Source organism: Bombina bombina, chromosome 6, assembly GCF_027579735.1.
Source record: "Bombina bombina isolate aBomBom1 chromosome 6, aBomBom1.pri, whole genome shotgun sequence".
Taxonomy (NCBI): Eukaryota; Metazoa; Chordata; class Amphibia; order Anura; family Bombinatoridae; genus Bombina; species Bombina bombina.
This window is the reverse complement of record NC_069504.1, coordinates 582,240,534-582,261,440: the sequence shown is the minus strand read 5'-3', so window position 1 is coordinate 582,261,440 and position 20,907 is coordinate 582,240,534. Positions and strand designations below refer to the sequence as shown.

The 20,907-nt window shown below is 39.1% G+C and overlaps 1 protein-coding gene across 1 annotated transcript in view; it reads left to right on the top strand.

Annotated features, from left to right (window-relative positions):
- MTMR10 (myotubularin related protein 10) overlaps positions 1-20,907 on the top strand; it is a gene marked incomplete in the record, with an annotated part of 410,677 nt that overhangs the window by 107,820 nt on the left and 281,950 nt on the right. The window contains 1 exon segment of the mRNA XM_053717557.1: positions 19,735-19,877. Within this exon segment, the coding sequence (XP_053573532.1) occupies positions 19,735-19,877 (143 nt within the window).

The following is a 20,907-nucleotide window of genomic DNA, read 5'->3' as shown; positions in this document are numbered from 1 at the left end:
TCCACAATAGATTTACAGAATGCATATCTGCATATTCCGATTCATCCAGATCATTATCAGTTCCTGAGATTCTCTTTTCTGGACAAGCATTACCAGTTTGTGGCTCTGCCGTTTGGCCTAGCTACAGCTCCAAGAATTTTTACAAAGGTTCTCGGTGCCCTTCTGTCTGTAATCAGAGAACAGGGTATTGTGGTATTTCCTTATTTGGACGATATCTTGGTACTTGCTCAGTCTTTACATTTAGCAGAATCTCATACGAATCGACTTGTGTTGTTTCTTCAAGATCATGGTTGGAGGATCAATTCACCAAAAAGTTCATTGATTCCTCAGACGAGGGTAACCTTTCTGGGTTTCCAGATAGATTCAGTGTCCATGACTCTGTCTTTAACAGACAAGAGACGTCTAAAATTGATTTCAGCTTGTCGAAACCTTCAGTCACAATCATTCCCTTCGGTAGCCTTATGCATGGAAATTCTAGGTCTTATGACTGCTGCATCGGACGCGATCCCCTTTGCTCGTTTTCACATGCGACCTCTTCAGCTCTGTATGCTGAATCAATGGTGTAAGGATTACACAAAGATATCTCAATTAATATCTTTAAAACCGATTGTACCACACACTCTAACGTGGTGGACAGATCACCATTGTTTAATTCAGGGGGCTTCTTTTGTGCTTCCGACCTGGACAGACAATGTCACAACTGTGGCATACATCAATCATCAAGGCGGGACTCACAGTCCTCTGGCTATGAAAGAAGTATCTCGAATTCTGGTTTGGGCGGAATCCAGCTCCGGTCTAATCTCTGCGGTTCATATCCCAGGTATAGACAATTGGGAAGCGGATTATCTCAGTCGCCAAACGTTGCATCCGGGCGAATGGTCTCTTCACCCAGCGGTATTTCTTCAGATTGTTCAAATGTGGGAGCTTCCAGAAATAGATCTGATGGCGTCTCATCTAAACAAGAAACTTCCCAGGTATCTGTCCAGATCCCGGGATCCTCAGGCGGAAGCAGTGGATGCATTATCACTTCCTTGGAAGTATCATCCTGCTTATATCTTTCCGCCTCTAGTTCTTCTTCCAAGAGTAATCTCCAAGATTCTGAAGGAATGCTCGTTTGTTCTGCTGGTAGCTCTGGCATGGCCTCACAGGTTTTGGTATGCGGATCTTGTCCGGATGGCCTCTTGCCATCCGTGGACTCTTCCGCTACGACCAGACCTTCTGTCGCAAGGTCCTTTTTTTCCATCAGAATCTCAAATCCTTAAATTTAAAGGTATGGAGATTGAACGCTTGATTCTTGGTCAAAGAGGTTTCTCTGACTCTGTGATTAATACTATGTTACAGGCTCGTAAATCTGTATCCAGAGAGATATATTATAGAGTCTGGAAGACTTATATTTCTTGGTGTCTTTCTCATCATTTTTCTTGGCATTCTTTTAGAATTCCGAGAATTTTACAGTTTCTTCAGGATGGTTTAGATAAAGGTTTATCCGCAAGTTCTTTGAAAGGACAAATCTCTGCTCTTTCTGTTCTTTTTCACAGAAAGATTGCTAATCTTCCTGATATTCATTGTTTTGTACAAGCTTTGGTTCGTATAAAACCTGTCATTAAGTCAATTTCTCCTCCTTGGAGTTTGAATTTGGTTCTGGGGGCTCTTCAAGCTCCTCCGTTTGAACCTATGCATTCATTGGACATTAAATTACTTTCTTGGAAAGTTTTGTTCCTTTTGGCAATCTCTTCTGCCAGAAGAGTCTCTGAATTATCTGCTCTTTCTTGTGAGTCTCCTTTTCTGATTTTTCATCAGGATAAGGCAGTGTTGCGAACTTCTTTTGAATTTTTACCTAAAGTTGTGAATTCTAACAACATTAGTAGGGAAATTGTGGTTCCTTCATTATGTCCTAATCCTAAGAATTCTAAGGAGAAATCATTGCATTCTTTGGATGTTGTTAGAGGGCATTTTATGTCCACAATAGATTTACAGAATGCATATCTGCATATTCCGATTCATCCAGATCATTATCAGTTCCTGAGATTCTCTTTTCTGGACAAGCATTACCAGTTTGTGGCTCTGCCGTTTGGCCTAGCTACAGCTCCAAGAATTTTTACAAAGGTTCTCGGTGCCCTTCTGTCTGTAATCAGAGAACAGGGTATTGTGGTATTTCCTTATTTGGACGATATCTTGGTACTTGCTCAGTCTTTACATTTAGCAGAATCTCATACGAATCGACTTGTGTTGTTTCTTCAAGATCATGGTTGGAGGATCAATTCACCAAAAAGTTCATTGATTCCTCAGACGAGGGTAACCTTTCTGGGTTTCCAGATAGATTCAGTGTCCATGACTCTGTCTTTAACAGACAAGAGACGTCTAAAATTGATTTCAGCTTGTCGAAACCTTCAGTCACAATCATTCCCTTCGGTAGCCTTATGCATGGAAATTCTAGGTCTTATGACTGCTGCATCGGACGCGATCCCCTTTGCTCGTTTTCACATGCGACCTCTTCAGCTCTGTATGCTGAATCAATGGTGCAAGGATTACACAAAGATATCTCAATTAATATCTTTAAAACCGATTGTACCACACACTCTAACGTGGTGGACAGATCACCATCGTTTAATTCAGGGGGCTTCTTTTGTGCTTCCGACCTGGACAGACAATGTCACAACTGTGGCATACATCAATCATCAAGGCGGGACTCACAGTCCTCTGGCTATGAAAGAAGTATCTCGAATTCTGGTTTGGGCGGAATCCAGCTCCGGTCTAATCTCTGCGGTTCATATCCCAGGTATAGACAATTGGGAAGCGGATTATCTCAGTCGCCAAACGTTGCATCCGGGCGAATGGTCTCTTCACCCAGCGGTATTTCTTCAGATTGTTCAAATGTGGGAGCTTCCAGAAATAGATCTGATGGCGTCTCATCTAAACAAGAAACTTCCCAGGTATCTGTCCAGATCCCGGGATCCTCAGGCGGAAGCAGTGGATGCATTATCACTTCCTTGGAAGTATCATCCTGCTTATATCTTTCCGCCTCTAGTTCTTCTTCCAAGAGTAATCTCCAAGATTCTGAAGGAATGCTTGTTTGTTCTGCTGGTAGCTCTGGCATGGCCTCACAGGTTTTGGTATGCGGATCTTGTCCGGATGGCCTCTTGCCATCCGTGGACTCTTCCGCTACGACCAGACCTTCTGTCGCAAGGTCCTTTTTTTCCATCAGAATCTCAAATCCTTAAATTTAAAGGTATGGAGATTGAACGCTTGATTCTTGGTCAAAGAGGTTTCTCTGACTCTGTGATTAATACTATGTTACAGGCTCGTAAATCTGTATCCAGAGAGATATATTATAGAGTCTGGAAGACTTATATTTCTTGGTGTCTTTCTCATCATTTTTCTTGGCATTCTTTTAGAATTCCGAGAATTTTACAGTTTCTTCAGGATGGTTTAGATAAAGGTTTATCCGCAAGTTCTTTGAAAGGACAAATCTCTGCTCTTTCTGTTCTTTTTCACAGAAAGATTGCTAATCTTCCTGATATTCATTGTTTTGTACAAGCTTTGGTTCGTATAAAACCTGTCATTAAGTCAATTTCTCCTCCTTGGAGTTTGAATTTGGTTCTGGGGGCTCTTCAAGCTCCTCCGTTTGAACCTATGCATTCATTGGACATTAAATTACTTTCTTGGAAAGTTTTGTTCCTTTTGGCAATCTCTTCTGCCAGAAGAGTCTCTGAATTATCTGCTCTTTCTTGTGAGTCTCCTTTTCTGATTTTTCATCAGGATAAGGCAGTGTTGCGAACTTCTTTTGAATTTTTACCTAAAGTTGTGAATTCTAACAACATTAGTAGGGAAATTGTGGTTCCTTCATTATGTCCTAATCCTAAGAATTCTAAGGAGAAATCATTGCATTCTTTGGATGTTGTTAGAGCTTTGAAATATTATGTTGAAGCTACTAAGTCTTTCCGAAAGACTTCTAGTTTATTTGTTATCTTTTCTGGTTCTAGAAATGGCCAGAAAGCTTCTGCCATTTCTTTGGCATCTTGGTTGAAATCTTTAATTCATCTTGCCTATGTTGAGTCGGGTAAATCTCCGCCTCAAAGGATTACAGCTCATTCTACTAGGTCAGTTTCTACTTCCTGGGCGTTTAGGAATGAAGCTTCGATTGATCAGATTTGCAAAGCAGCAACTTGGTCCTCTTTGCATACTTTTACTAAATTCTACCATTTTGATGTATTTTCTTCTTCTGAAGCAGTTTTTGGTAGAAAAGTACTTCAGGCAGCGGTTTCAGTTTGAATCTTCTGCTTATGTTTTTCATTAAACTTTATTTTGGGTGTGGATTATTTTCAGCAGGAATTGGCTGTCTTTATTTTATCCCTCCCTCTCTAGTGACTCTTGCGTGGAAAGATCCACATCTTGGGTAATCATTATCCCATACGTCACTAGCTCATGGACTCTTGCTAATTACATGAAAGAAAACATAATTTATGTAAGAACTTACCTGATAAATTCATTTCTTTCATATTAGCAAGAGTCCATGAGGCCCGCCCTTTTTTTGGGGTGGTTATGATTTTTGTATAAAGCACAATTATTCCAATTCCTTATTTTATATGCTTTCGCACTTTTTTATCACCCCACTTCTTGGCTATTCGTTAAACTGAATTGTGGGTGTGGTGAGGGGTGTATTTATAGGCATTTTGAGGTTTGGGAAACTTTGCCCCTCCTGGTAGGAATGTATATCCCATACGTCACTAGCTCATGGACTCTTGCTAATATGAAAGAAATGAATTTATCAGGTAAGTTCTTACATAAATTATGTTTTTTTTGCCTCTTTAAAGGGACAGTCTAGTATAAATTAAAGTTTTATTATTCAGAAAGGACTTTTAATTTTAATCAACTTTCCAATTTACTTTTATCATCAAATTTGCTTTTTTTCTCTTGGTATTCTTAGTTTAAACTAAACCTAGGTAGGCTCATATGCTAATTTCTAAGCCCTTGATGGCTGCCTATTATCACATGCTTTTTAAATTCCTTTTCAACACAGAGACAGAAAGTACATGTGAGTCATATAGATAACACTGTGTTCAGGCACAGGGGGTTATTTAAGATCTAGCACAAAACAATGCTAAATTTAAGACAACAGATAATTAACAGTCACATTCATGTGATCAGGGGGCTGGAAGAAGGTTCCTAGATACAAGGTAATCACAGAGGTAAAAAGTATATTACTTTAACTGTGTTGGTTATGCAAAACTGAGGAATGGGTAATAAAGGTATTATCTATCTTTTAAAACAATAACAATTCTATGGTAGACTGTCCCTTTAATGAGGAGTGAGGTGAACGTGAAGTGTAGCGCAGGCATGCTAAGGGTTAACTTTCTTCTGTTATGTGTGATCAGTCCACGGGTCATCATTACTTCTGGGATATTATCTGCTCCCCTACAGGAAGTGCAAGAGGATTCACCCAGCAGAGTTGCTATATAGCTCCTCCCCTCTACGTCACCCCCAGTCATTCTCTTGCACCCAAAGACTAGATAGGAGGTGTGAGAGGACTATGGTGATTATACTTAGTTTTTATAACTTCAATCAAAAGTTTGTTATTTTACAATAGCACCGGAGCGTGTTATTACTTCTCTGGCAGAGTTTGAAGAAGAATCTACCAGAGTTTTTTCTTATGATTTTAACCGGAGTAGTTAAGATCATATTGCTGTTTCTCGGCCATCTGAGGGAGGTAAAAGCTTCAGATCAGGGGACAGCGGGCAGTTGAATCTGCATTGAGGTATGTAGCAGTTTTTATTTTCTGAATGGAATTGATGAGAAAATCCTGCCATACCGTTATAATGACATGTATGTATACTCTACGCTTCAGTATTCTGGGGATGGTATTTCACCGGAATTACTCTGTAAAAGTACATTAAACCTTTTAATAGGTATTTAATCATGTTAAACGTTTTTGCTGGAATGTAGAATCGTTTGCATTTCTGAGGTACTGAGTGAATAAATATTTGGGCATTATTTTTCCACTTGGCAGTTTGCTTGTTTTGATTATGACAGTTTCGTTTCTCTCTCACTGCTGTGTGTGAGGGGGAGGGGCCGTTTTTGGCGCTCTTTGCTACGCATCAAAAATTTCCAGTCAGTTACTCTTGTATTTTCTGCATGATCCGGTTCATCTCTAACAGAACTCAGGGGTCTTCAAACTTCTTTGAAGGGAGGTAGATTCTCTCAGCAGAGCTGTGAGACTTATGTAGTGACTGTGTTTTAAAACGTTGCTCTGTGATTTTTATGTTTAAAATTTAATTAGTGTTACTTTACTAATGGGAACAAACCTTTGCTAACAAGTTGTGTTGTTTTTAAAGAGTGATGCTATAACTGTTTTTTCAGTTCATTATTTCAACTGTCATTTAATCGTTTAGTGCTTCTTTGAGGCACAGTACGTTTTTGTTAAATAAGATTGTAACCAAGTTGCATGTTTATTGCTAGTGTGTTAAACATGTCTGATTCAGAGGAAGATACCTGTGTCATTTGTTCCAATGCCAAGGTGGAGCCCAATAGAAATTTATGTACTAACTGTATTGATGCTACTTTAAATAAAAGCCAATCTGTACAAATTGAACAAATTTCACCAAACAGCGAGGGGAGAGTTATGCCGTCTAACTCGCCTCACGTGTCAGTACCTGCGTCTCCCGCCCGGGAGGTGCGTGATATTATGGCTCCTAGTACATCTGGGCAGCCATTACAGATAACATTACAAGATATGGCTACTGTTATGACTGAAGTTTTGGCTAAGTTACCAGAACTAAGAGGCAAGCGTGATCACTCTGGGGTGAGAACAGAGTGCGCTGATAATTCTAGGGCCATGTCTGATACTGCGTCACAGCTTGCAGAGCATGAGGACGGAGAGCTTCATTCTGTAGGTGACGGTTCTGATCCAAGCAGATTGGATTCAGATATTTCAAATTTTAAATTTAAATTGGAAAACCTCCGTGTATTACTAGGGGAGGTCTTAGCGGCTCTTAACGATTGTAACACTGTTGCAATACCAGAGAAAATGTGTAGGTTGGATAAATACTTTGCGGTACCGGCGAGTACTGACGTTTTTCCTATACCTAAGAGATTAACTGAAATTGTTACTAAGGAGTGGGATAGACCCGGTGTGCCGTTCTCACCCCCTCCAATATTTAGAAAGATGTTTCCAATAGACGCCACCACACGGGTCTTATGGCAAACGGTCCCTAAGGTGGAGGGAGCAGTTTCTACTTTAGCTAAGCGCACCACTATCCCGGTGGAGGATAGCTGTGCTTTTTCAGATCCTATGGATAAAAAATTAGAGGGTTACCTTAAGAAAATGTTTGTTCAACAAGGTTTTATATTGCAACCCCTTGCATGCATCGCGCCGATTACGGCTGCGGCAGCATTTTGGATTGAGTCTCTGGAAGAGAACCTTAGTTCCGCTACGCTGGACGACATTACGGACAGGCTTAGAGTCCTTAAACTAGCTAATTCATTCATTTCGGAGGCCGTAGTACATTTAACCAAACTTACGGCTAAGAATTCAGGATTCGCCATTCAGGCACGTAGGGCGCTGTGGCTAAAATCCTGGTCGGCTGATGTAACTTCTAAGTCCAAATTACTTAATATACCTTTCAAGGGGCAAACTTTATTTGGGCCCGGTTTGAAAGAAATTATCGCTGACATTACAGGAGGTAAGGGCCACGCTCTACCTCAAGACAAAGCCAAAGCTAAGGCTAGACAGTCTAATTTTCGTCCCTTTCGGAATTTCAAAGCAGGTGCAGCATCAACTTCCACTGCACCAAAACAGGAAGGAGCTGTTGCTCGTTACAGACAAGGCTGGAAACCTAACCAGTCCTGGAATAAGGGCAAGCAGGCCAGAAAACCTGCTGCTGCCCCTAAGACAGCATGAACCGAGGGCCCCCGATCCGGGACCGGATCTAGTGGGGGGCAGACTCTCTCTCTTCGCACAGGCTTGGGCAAGAGATGTCCAGGATCCCTGGGCGCTAGAGATCATATCTCAGGGATACCTTCTAGACTTCAAATTATCTCCCCCAAGAGGGAGATTTCATCTGTCAAGGTTGTCAACAAACCAAATAAAGAAAGACGCGTTTCTACGCTGTGTACAAGATCTATTATTAATGGGAGTGATCCATCCGGTTCCGCGGTCGGAACAAGGACAAGGGTTTTACTCAAACCTGTTTGTGGTTCCCAAAAAAGAGGGAACTTTCAGGCCAATCTTGGATTTAAAGATCCTAAACAAATTCCTAAGAGTTCCATCGTTCAAAATGGAAACTATTCGGACAATCTTACCCATGATCCAAAAGGGTCAGTACATGACCACAGTGGATTTAAAGGATGCTTACCTTCACATACCGATTCACAAAGATCATTACCGGTATCTAAGGTTTGCCTTCTTAGACAGGCATTACCAGTTTGTAGACCTTCCATTCGGATTGGCTACGGCTCCAAGAATCTTCACAAAGGTTCTGGGTGCCCTTCTAGCGGTTCTGAGACCGCGAGGAATTTCGGTAGCTCCGTACCTAGACGACATTCTGATACAAGCTTCAAGCTTTCAAACTGCCAAGTCTCATACAGAGTTAGTTCTGGCATTTCTAAGGTCGCATGGATGGAAAGTGAACGAAAAGAAGAGTTCTCTCTTGCCTCTCACAAGAGTTCCATTCTTGGGGACTCTTATAGATTCTGTAGAAATGAAGATTTATCTGACAGAAGACAGATTAACAAAGCTTCTAAATACATGCCGTGTCCTTCATTCCATTCAACTCCCGTCAGTAGCTCAATGCATGGAGGTGATCGGCTTAATGGTAGCAGCAATGGACATAGTACCCTTTGCACGCCTACATCTCAGACCGCTGCAATTGTGCATGCTGAGTCAGTGGAATGGGGATTACTCAGATTTGTCCCCCGCTCTGAATCTGGATCAAGAGACCAGAAACTCTCTTCTATGGTGGCTTTCTCGGCCACATCTGTCCAGGGGGATGCCGTTCAGCAGGCCGGACTGGACAATTGTAACAACAGACGCCAGCCTTCTAGGTTGGGGCGCTGTCTGGAATTCTCTGAAGGCTCAGGGACAATGGAGTCAGGAGGAAAGTCTCCTGCCAATAAACATTCTGGAATTGAGAGCAGTTCTCAATGCCCTTCTAGCTTGGCCCCAGTTAAAGACTCGGGGGTTCATCAGGTTTCAGTCGGACAACATCACGACTGTAGCTTACATCAACCATCAGGGAGGGACAAGAAGCTCCCTAGCAATGATAGAAGTATCAAAGATAATTCGCTGGGCAGAGTCTCACTCTTGCCACCTGTCAGCAATCCACATCCCGGGAGTGGAGAACTGGGAGGCGGATTTCTTGAGTCGCCAGACTCTTCATCCGGGGGAGTGGGAACTTCATCCGGAGGTCTTTGCCCAAATACTTCGACGTTGGGGCAAACCAGAGATAGATCTCATGGCGTCTCGCCAGAACGCCAAACTTCCTCGCTACGGATCCAGATCCAGGGATCCGGGAGCGGTTCTGATAGATGCTTTGACAGCACCTTGGAACTTCAGGATGGCTTATGTGTTTCCACCCTTCCCGCTGCTTCCTCGATTGATTGCCAAAATCAAACAGGAGAGAGCATCAGTGATTCTAATAGCGCCTGCATGGCCGCGCAGGACTTGGTATGCAGATCTAGTGGACATGTCATCCTGTCCGCCTTGGTCTCTACCTCTAAGACAGGACCTTCTGATTCAGGGTCCATTCAAACATCAAAGTCTAACTTCTCTGAAGCTGACTGCTTGGAAATTGAACGCTTGATTTTATCAAAACGTGGTTTTTCTGAGTCGGTTATTGATACCCTGATACAGGCTAGGAAGCCTGTTACCAGAAAGATTTACCATAAAATATGGCGTAAATACCTATACTGGTGTGAATCCAAAGATTACTCCTGGAGTAAGGTTAGGATTCCTAGGATATTGTCTTTTCTACAAGAAGGTTTAGAAAAGGGTTTATCGGCTAGCTCATTAAAGGGACAGATCTCAGCTCTGTCCATCTTGTTACACAGGCGTCTGTCAGAAAATTCAGACATCCAGGCCTTTTGTCAGGCTTTAGCTAGGATCAAGCCTGTGTTTAAAACTGTTGCTCCGCCATGGAGTTTAAACTTAGTTCTTAACGTTTTACAGGGTGTTCCGTTTGAACCCCTTCATTCCATTGATATAAAATTGTTATCTTGGAAAGTTCTATTTTTAATGGCTATTTCCTCGGCTCGAAGAGTCTCTGAGTTATCAGCCCTACATTGTGATTCTCCTTATCTGATCTTTCACTCAGACAAGGTAGTTCTGCGTACTAAACCTGGGTTCTTACCTAAGGTTGTCTCTAACAGGAATATCAATCAAGAGATTGTTGTTCCATCCTTGTGTCCAAATCCTTCTTCAAAGAAGGAACGTCTTCTACACAATCTGGATGTAGTTCGTGCCCTCAAGTTCTACTTGCAGGCAACTAAAGATTTTCGCCAAACTTCTTCCCTGTTTGTCGTTTATTCTGGACAGAGGAGAGGTCAAAAAGCTTCTGCTACCTCTCTCTCTTTTTGGCTTCGTAGCATAATACGTTTAGCCTATGAGACTGCTGGACAGCAGCCTCCTGAAAGAATTACAGCTCATTCCACTAGAGCTGTGGCTTCCACTTGGGCCTTTAAGAATGAGGCCTCTGTTGAACAGATTTGCAAGGCTGCAACTTGGTCTTCGCTTCATACTTTTTCCAAATTTTACAAATTTGACACTTTTGCTTCTTCGGAGGCTATTTTTGGGAGAAAGGTTCTTCAGGCAGTGGTTCCTTCTGTATAATGAGCCTGCCTATCCCTCCCGTCATCCGTGTACTTTTGCTTTGGTATTGGTATCCCAGAAGTAATGATGACCCGTGGACTGATCACACATAACAGAAGAAAACATAATTTATGCTTACCTGATAAATTCCTTTCTTCTGTTGTGTGATCAGTCCACGGCCCGCCCTGTTTTTTAAGGCAGGTACATATTTTTTAAATTATAATTCAGTCACCACTACACCCTTGGCTTCTCCTTTCTCGTTGGTCTTTGGTCGAATGACTGGGGGTGACGTAGAGGGGAGGAGCTATATAGCAACTCTGCTGGGTGAATCCTCTTGCACTTCCTGTAGGGGAGCAGATAATATCCCAGAAGTAATGATGACCCGTGGACTGATCACACAACAGAAGAAAGGAATTTATCAGGTAAGCATAAATTATGTTTTTTAGCGTGCTTTTTCTGTGTTCCAATTCTTTCCTGTTCCTGTGTTGTTGTAACATTCTTAATGTGTCGGAAATTTCGTAGGACCAGTAGAGGTGGTAATACACTCATCAGAGCTTGGCTGCAGATTTAGGGTACAAATGTTATTTAAACCAATATGTGCTGTTATTTGCTATATAAGTCTTTGCACTGCACTTATTTGAGTAGTAATTTATGTTTACTGTATACATTTTAAGGGTTAATCAGTTTTACTATATGTGTGCTTATTTGCTTCAGTCTATCTCATGAAACCCACATTTTTTTCTTTCATGATTCAGATAGATTACTTATGACACCCTGGATTATCACCTCTTAATACCTGAACTAAGAATAAAAATGTAGATTCAATAAAAATACAAACAAATAACTAAAGCACAGATCATAAATAAAACAGACAATAAATTAATAATTTTATAAAAAGATATAAAATAATTGTCCCAAACAAAGTCTGAGGAGGTTTCTGCAGCTCTTTACACTGGTGTGGTATCCGTGGCTCCAGTAACTAAACAGCAGTCAATAAGTAAGACCTCAACATATATGAGATATAATAACAGCGTGTGTTGATAAAATACCACTCAGGTCTGTGTGTTATCCCTCTAACCTTCACTGCTCCTTTTGAATCACACCGGAGTCATTTAAGCTATTCTTTGGTTCAGAACCATGAAAAGCGCTTGTTTATTGGTGGGTGAATTTATCCACCAATCAGCAAGAACAACCCAGTTTGTTCACCAAAAATGGGCCAGCATCTAAACTTACATTCTTGCATTTCAAATAAAGATACCAAGAGAATGAAGACAATTTGATAATCTGAGTCAATTAGAAAGTTGCTTAAAATTGCATGCTCTATCTGAATCACAAATGAAAAAATTTGGGTTCAGTGTCCCTTTAACATTAATTGTGTATTATTTAGGATTGTTTTGGTAACACATAAATTATGCAGCAAAAAAGAGGAAGACACCATTTTGCATTTCTACTGTACTTGGTGTTTTAATGTGCACACACAAGAAATTATACAGTTTAATGCATGAAATGTGAAAAACATACTGAACTGTAAATTGAAATGATCTTTTTTATGTTAATACTGTACTGTATAGTATACTTGTACATACTGTAAAACATTATCAAAAAACATTTCTGTACTACTGTATATGTACTGTAACTTTCAATTAAAAAAAAAAACATGTAAACTCCAGCAGTACCTGTATTAATGTTATTTGTACTGGAACAATAAAAGGATCGTCTGAACCGCGGGTTGTCGCAAGTCACATATGTCGTAAGTCAAGGACTCTCTTATACAAATAACTCTGGGTGGGAAGGTTGGCACTATACTGGTATTTTTGGCCATTATTTCTTTCATGTAATTGGCAAGAGTCCATGAGCTAGTGAGGTATGGGATATACATTCCTACCAGGGAGGGCAAAGTTTCCCAAACCTCAAAATGCCTATAAATACACCTCCCACCACAGCCACAACTCAGTTTTACAAACTTTGCCTCCTATGGAGGTGGTGAAGTAACTTTGTGCTTGATTTTTCTTCCATGATAAGCGCTTCTCAGCATATTGAAGCCCAATTCCCCTGAGTACAGTGTTTGTCAGAGGCATGTGAAGAGAGTGTCGCCTATTGATTTTATGGTTTCTCTCACGTAAAATCTTTTCAAGGGTTCTCTGTTATCGGTTGTAGGGATTCATCTCTTACCTCCCTTTTCAGATCGACGATATACTCTTATATACCATTACCTCTGCTGATAGTTTTCAGAACTGGTTTGGCTATCTGCTATATGTGGATGGGTGTCTTTCGGTAAGTATGTATCATTATTTAAGACACTCTCTGCTATGGTTTGGCGCTGTATGTATTAATATAAAGTTTTAAATATATGTATTTTATTTATATTTGCCATGAGTCAGGTCTATGTATATTTCCCTTTGCAGTCTAAACAGTTTCAGTATAGGAATCATGTTTGGGAGGTTTACTTAAACTTTTTTTTTTCTTCTTAACCTTCTAATTTTGGCTTGTTTTTCAATTTTTTTTGCGGGCAAATCTAGGCTAGCGAGGACGCAAAATGCTGTTATTTATTGCGTCATTCTTGGCGTGAAATTTTTTTGCCGCAAATGTCATTTCCTGCGTCTTTGTTGACGCTATTTTGTTTTGGCGCAAAGTCGCATTTGTTATGATGCGAGTTGCGTCGTTTCCTGGTGTTGGTTTTGCGCCACAATTTTTTTTAACTTCATTTTGCATAATGTATCATTCTTGGAGCAAAAAATTAGTTCTTTTTCCCCTCTCCGTCTGTTGCTTGCTGTTTTTTGAAAGCTAATATGCCTGCTTTTTTTTTATTTTTTTGTTTAAAAAAAATACTATCTTTGTTTTTTCTATCTACTGAAACTCTTACATTGTGGAAATTGAATGTTTTGCCTAATGTTATTTTTCTTTTTCTGTTACATTTTGCGAGATGTCTCATTCTGATCCTGACTCTGTTACTATAGATACTATGATGCCCTGAAACACAATTCTACAAAGCTAATTGTGTGTTTTTCATTATTAAGCTGTTATTTTCTTCAGCTCAATTATGTATCATTTATTTATCATATTTATGTTAATAATGTTTCTATATGTACAATAACATTAACTGTTTTTACTTTCTCAGTTCATGTACTTGATTTCTTCTGCAAATATCACGTTATTGCTTTTATCATAAAAGGTTATGACTGCTTTTATGCCTTTAAGTAAACTTACAAGGTCTTTTCAAAATTGTTATGATTTAATTTTGTTCTGACCGACAGCATACTTAAGTTTATTCTACTGATGAAGGTTTCTTTGGCTCAAAGGATCCTGTATCAGAGACAATTTTGTTAAAAATTCTCCTTATTTTTAATTTGAAATTTTTTTGTTGTTTGTTCATGAAATTTTATTATTTTTATCTTTTAGTTGCCTAGTCCTCCTATTAACTATGTTATTAATCATTATAAAATCTGGATTTTAAGATTTTATTTTGCTCCTGAGGTTTTTTCCTATTCAAGATACTATCTGTAATATGTTCTAGAGAATGGTTTATCCTGATTCCCTTTTAGGACTGTACTACTATTTCTATGGAAATTGGTACTTATTTTTAGGATTCTTTATCATTTGAATATAACCTTAGTAGAGCGTATTCACTTACTGTTTGCTGTATATTTTTAGCTCAGCTTTATCTGTGGCTGACATTACTGTTCTCCTCAACCTTTTTTTGTTGAACAGTTAGCATAAGCAGTTTCAGATTCTCAAGTATATAACTCTGTTTGTTACTTCAGATGTATTCATTTTATTATGTTTACTATATTTATTTTTATTGTTTCAAATATAGTCTCTGACAGCACAAGGGGTTTGAAAACTTCAAGAGGCGAGGTTACCAATCGATATCTTAGAACTTTGTACTATTTTCAGAGCTCTTTCAGGCTTGGCCTCTTTTAGGAGGGAACTTTTCATTTTGCTTTCAGGCAGACAATATCACAACTGTTGCATATTTCAATAATCAAATAGGGACTCGCAGTTCCTTAGCAATTAAGAAGTATCTTGAATACTTTCTTAGGTGGAATTAATCTTCTGTCTAATTTCTACAATTCATATCTCGGGTTTAGACATTTGGGAGGTGGATTATCTCAGCAGTCAGACTTTACATCCGGGAGAGTGGTATCTCTATACAGATGTGTTTTCTCAGTTTCCCAGGTACCTTTTAAGTTCCAGGAATCCTCAGGCTGAGATGGTGGATGCATTAGCAGTGCCTTGGTTTTGCAATCTGGCTACATCTTTCCGCCTCTGTTTTTTTTTCTTCCAAGGGTTTTCTCCAAAATCATATTGGAACAGCCTCATGTGTTTCTGATAGCATCAGCATGGCCTCTCAGGTTTGGTATGTGGATCTTGTTCGCATGTCCAGTTGCCATCCTTGGCCGCTTTCTCTTTGGCCGGCCCTCTTGTTTCAAGGTCCATTTTTCCATCTGGATCTCAAATTACTAATTTGAAGGTATGGAAATTGATTAGTGTTTAGTCATAGAGATTTCTCTGACTCAGTTTTTATCACTATGTTGCAGGCTTATAAGTCTGTTTCAAGGAACATGTGTTTAATTTTTCAGTTTCTTCAGGATGGTTTGGATTAAGTTTGTCTGCAAATTTTTTGAAGGGTTAAATCTCTGTTCTTTAGTTTTTATTTCTTAGAATGATTGCTTAACTTTCTTATATTTACCTTTTTGTTCAGGCTTTGGTTTGTATCAAGCCTGTTAATTTATTAATTTCTCCTTTTTGGAGTCTTAATTTTGTTTAAGGATTTTGCATGCTCTTTCCTTTGAGCCTATATTTTCTTTGAAGATGATCACTTTCTTGGAAAGTGTTGTTTCTTTTGGCAATCTCTTCAGCTAGAAGAGTTTCTGATTTTATCAGCTCTCTTGTGTGTCTCCTTATCTGATTTTTCATCTAGATAAGTTGTTTTGTGGACTTCTTTTCCTAAGGTTGTGAATTTTAACAACATTAGTAGAGAAATTGTTGTTCCTTCTTTGTGTCCTAATCCTAAAGAATTCTTTGAGAGTTCTTTACATTCTTTGGATGTGGTAAGAGCTTTGTAATTCTATATCGAGGTTACTAAGATTTCGGAAGACTTCTAGTCTATTTGTTGTTTTTTTTTTAGTTCCAGAAAAGGTTAGAAAGTCTCTTCCATTTCTTTGGCATCCTGGTTAAAGCTTTTGTTTCTCAAGGCTTATTTGGAGGCAGGGCAGGTTCCACCTCAGAGATTTACTGCTCATTCTACCAAGTTCAGTCGTCATTTCTTGGGCTTTTTCAGAATGAAGCTTTGGATGATGAATTTGCAAAGCAGTCTTTGGTCTTCTTAGCATACTTTTATTGTTTTTACCATTTTTTTACCATTTACCTTCTCAAGCAGTCTTTGATAGAAAAGTTCTTCAGGCAGCTGTCTCAGTTTGATTCTACTGCTTTTGATTTAAGTTTTTTTTTAAGGAAAACTTATTGTGTGGATTTAATTTCTCTGTGGAAATAGCTGTTATTGTATCCCCCCCCCCCCCCCTCTAGTGACTCTTCTTTGGACTTCCACATCTTGGGTATTTCTATCCCATAAATCACTAGCTCATGGACTCTTGCCAATTGCATGAAAGAAAACATAATTTATGTAAGAACTTACCTGATAAATGAACTACTTTCACATTATCAAGAGTCCATGAGGCCCATCCTTTTTTATGGTGGTTGTTTTTTTGTATAAAAGCACAATTATATTTCCAGTTCCTCTTTTTGTATGTTTTTTTTACTCCTTTTGTTATCACCTCACTACTTGGCTATTCAAGTTGTGGGTGTGGTGGGAGGTGTATTTATAGGCATTTTGAGGTTTGGGAAACTTTGCCCCCTCCTGGTAGGAATGTATATTGTATACATCACTAGCTCATGGACTCTTGCCAATATGAAAGAAATTAATTTATCAGGTAAGTTCTTACATAAATCATGTTTTCTCCAATAAAACCATATCACTGCTGATGAGTATGCTACCTCTGTACCTAAAGGGCATCCTCTCTCATAACCCCCTCCCATTGGTTTCAGTTCTACATCTCCTTGTTTGGAGTAAAGTAGGCTGAGATGGTGCTAATGTCCAGTGGGTTTATATTGCGCAGATCAAGAAAGGTTTGATTTTTCTCAGTACTGCATGCTGTGTACATGCTATATACTGCAAGACATATACCTCTATACATCTCTGGTGTTTCCCCAGTGGATTTATTTACAGTTACTAATCCTCTCAGAAAACCCTACCGGTTATCCTTCCCTATGCAGCATGATTGTGCCAGAGTAAGCATGCTAGTGTTGCTGGTTCTTTAGGTTGCTAGTTAACATCATAGATTCCAGTCTACTGTTCTTTGTGCTTATACAAATGGCACAGTTCTGCTGCAGAATACACACTGGGAATCATTTTGGTAATTGTGGGAATAATGGGCCTACTTTGAGCTTCCGGGTTACAGGTCAAGTCACAGTAAGAAACCTGGCTGAGCTAAAATAGTAAAATAAGATAGCAGCTACCCTGGACTATGAGGCACCACCAGTGGACTACTAAATACTAGAAGACTAATCAAAATCTGAAATCTTCAGTTCATCACATTTTCAAGATGGATTTGCATTCCAACTGAAGGAAGTGTTATGGTTTGGATCCAGAAACAACTACTTTAACCAGAAACACTACCACAGCATTTTACAGTGATATGCAATACCATCAGATATATAGTTTGCTGGTCATAGATTCATCCTACAGTATAATGACCCAAAACATTACCTCCAGATCTACCTGCGAAGAAAACCTCAAGATGGTCTCTACACTTAAACCCCATCAAGTTGGTTTGGAAGGAATGGACAAAAGGGAATGGACAAATGCCCCCTGCAAGTGCAACACATTTGTGGGAACCTCTGCAACAGTTTTGGGAAGAATGATATTTGATTTCCATTGTTGAAAGAATGCCACAAATTTGTTCGGCTTTTATACATATACAATAGGTGTCCATTTTGAGTAAAACATTTTGGTTAAATGCTGCTAAACATAACTGTTCCATGATTTTTTTTAATTTTCAATTGTTTATTTGTAGCAGACATTATTAAATTGCATACATTTCAATAAAAATGGAGGTGTTCTGTAACTTTTGAGAGGGAGAAATATAATAATAATAATAAATATAAGTATTTCATCCTGCAGTATTTATGAGGCATGGCCAGCTCAAGACATTGTGCTGCCTGGGTCCGGTTATGACATCATACATCCACTCTATCTATATATACTGCTACAGTATAATCCCAATCATAGTCTGTTAAAGGGACATGAAACCCAATTATTTTCTTTCATGATTCAGCTAAAGCATGCAATTATAAACAACTTTCTAATTTACTTGTCTTATTAAATTTTATTCTCTTGGTATTTCTTGTTGAAAAGCAGGGACGTAAGCTTAGGAGTGTGCACGTGTCTGGAGCACTATATGGCAGCAGTTTGCTACAATGTTATCAATTTGCAAGAGCACTAGATGGGAGCCCTATTCCCTGCCATGTAGTGCTACATACACCTACCTAGGTTTAATTTCAACGAGGAATTTCATGGGACCTTAGCTAATTTAATAACAGAAGTAAATTGGAGACTTTTTTAAAATTGTATTCTCTTCCTTAAAGGGATAGAAAAACACCAGTTTTGCATAACCAACACTGTTATAGAAATATACTTTTTACCTCTCTAATTGCCTTGTATCTAAGCTTCTGCTGACTGCCTCCTTATCTCAGATCTTTTGACAGACTTGCATTTCAGGTAGTTAGTGCTGACTCTTAAATAACTTCACATGCATGAGCACAATGCTATTAATATGAAACACATGAAGTAACGCCCTCTAGCCGTGAAAAGCTGTCAAATGCATTCAGATAAGAGGCGGCCCTCATGGGTTTAGAATTTAGCATATGAGCCTACCTAGGTTTAGCTTTCAACTAAGAATACCAAGAGAACAAAGCAAATTTGATGATAAAAGTAAATTAGAAAGTTGTTTAAAATTACATTCATTGTCTGAATCATGAAAGTTTAATTTGGACTTTACTATCCCTTTAATCACAAAATGAAATTTTTTTGGGTTTCATATCCCTTTAATGATTAACATTCAGCAAACTGGAAATTCACTTTAGAGCATGATGATACCCAGTTAATTGACCCCATATGAGAGTAATTTGAACTAAACCCTACTAGCACTCCTTATGTTCCACTCATGTAAATTTTCGCCTTCCTCCCATGGTCTCATCTAGTACAATTAAAGAGTCTGCTTAGAGCCCGTATACCAGAACTGATATGATTCTGCTTTGAATATAAAGTTATTTATTTATAAGCAAGTATAATTCTGTTTTCACTATTTCTAGTTTGTTTTTCTTCTGTAGCTCATTTTTTCATAGCTAAGGTTCTATAGACTAACCCACTGAGGCCCATTTATCAAGCTCCGTATGGAGTTATGAGGCGGACAGGAATTGCCACAATTCATCCCGATAGAGTACGATCGGGTTGATTGACACCCCCCTGCTGGCGCATGATTGGCCGCGAGTCTGCAGGGGGCGGCATTGCACCAGCAGCTCTTGTGAGCTGCTAGTGCAATACTGAATACGGAGAGCGTATTGCTCACCGCATTCAGCGATGTCTGTCGGACCTGATCCGCACTGTCGGATTAGGTCCGACAGACACTTGATAATTCGGCCTCTATGTCTCTTGTTTGTACTAAAGCCTGACAATCTTAAATTAATATGATTGCATGTGCTATATAATAGCTTATAAATGTTACCATCAATAGAAGATGTAGTTACTGTACTTTAATTTTTGGGCTCTGAAAATCTAAATGCTTATTTGTATTAGGAGTATGTGAAATCAGCAATCACCAAGTAAGGCTGTTGCACTATGTTCTATTTAATGTGATTCTTTTTCTTTCTTCCAGTTAATGACACCAAAAGAAAACAAAAGATCCTCTCCCCAAATCAGAAGCTGAAATTTAATCCCACAGAGCTAATTGTTTATTGCAAAGACTTCCGTATTTTACGCTTCCGATTTGATGAAGCTGGCCCAGAAAGTGCAAAAAAGGTGAAGTTAGAAAAAGGAAATTTCTTTCTTTTTTATATTTTTTTTTTTTTAATTTTAACCTAAAAAAAAGAGGAAATGATTTTAAAGACATGTTTTAAAATGATTTTCTATTGCTAAGCAAACTTTGTCAGAGAAGGAACACTTCTCAAAAAACAAGCTTTTAGATATTTAAGGTCACCCATAAAAATCTATTATAGTAACTTCTAACCACTGCCAATGACTGTGGAAAAGTAAACCTGCATGTACTGTGATATTACCAACAGAAGTGCACACAGAAGACATTTCTCCAACATAGGTGTGTCCGGTCCACGGCGTCATCCTTACTTGTGGGATATTCTCTTCCCCAACAGGAAATGGCAAAGAGCCCAGCAAAGCTGGTCACATGATCCCTCCTAGGCTCCGCCTTCCCCAGTCATTCTCTTTGCCGTTGTACAGGCAACATCTCCACGGAGATGGCTTAGAGTTTTTTAGTGTTTAACTGTAGTTTTTATTATTCAATCAAGAGTTTGTTATTTTAAAATAGTGCTGGTATGTACTATTTACTCTGAAACAGAAAAGAGATGAAGATTTCTGTTTGTAAGAGGAAAATGATTTTAGCAACCGTTACTAAAATCGATGGCTGTTTCCACACAGGACTGTTGAGAGGAATTAACTTCAGTTGGGGGAACAGTGAGCAGACTTTTGCTGCTTGAGGTATGACACATTCTAACAAGACGATGTAATACTGGAAGCTGTCATTTTCCCTATGGGATCCGGTAAGCCATTTTTATTACAGAAAGAAAAAAAAGGGCTTTCTAAGACTGTAGACATTTTCTGGGCTAAATCGATTTATATTTTATACTCCATAGCCTTGAGGAATTATTTTAATCTTGGGAATTATGTAAAATAACCGGCAGGCACTGTATTGGACACCTTATTCTCTAGGGGCTTTCCCTAATCATAGGCAGAGTCTCATTTTCGCGCCTGTATTGCGCACTTGTTTTTGAGAAGCATGACATGCAGATGCATGTGTGAGGAGCTCTGATACATA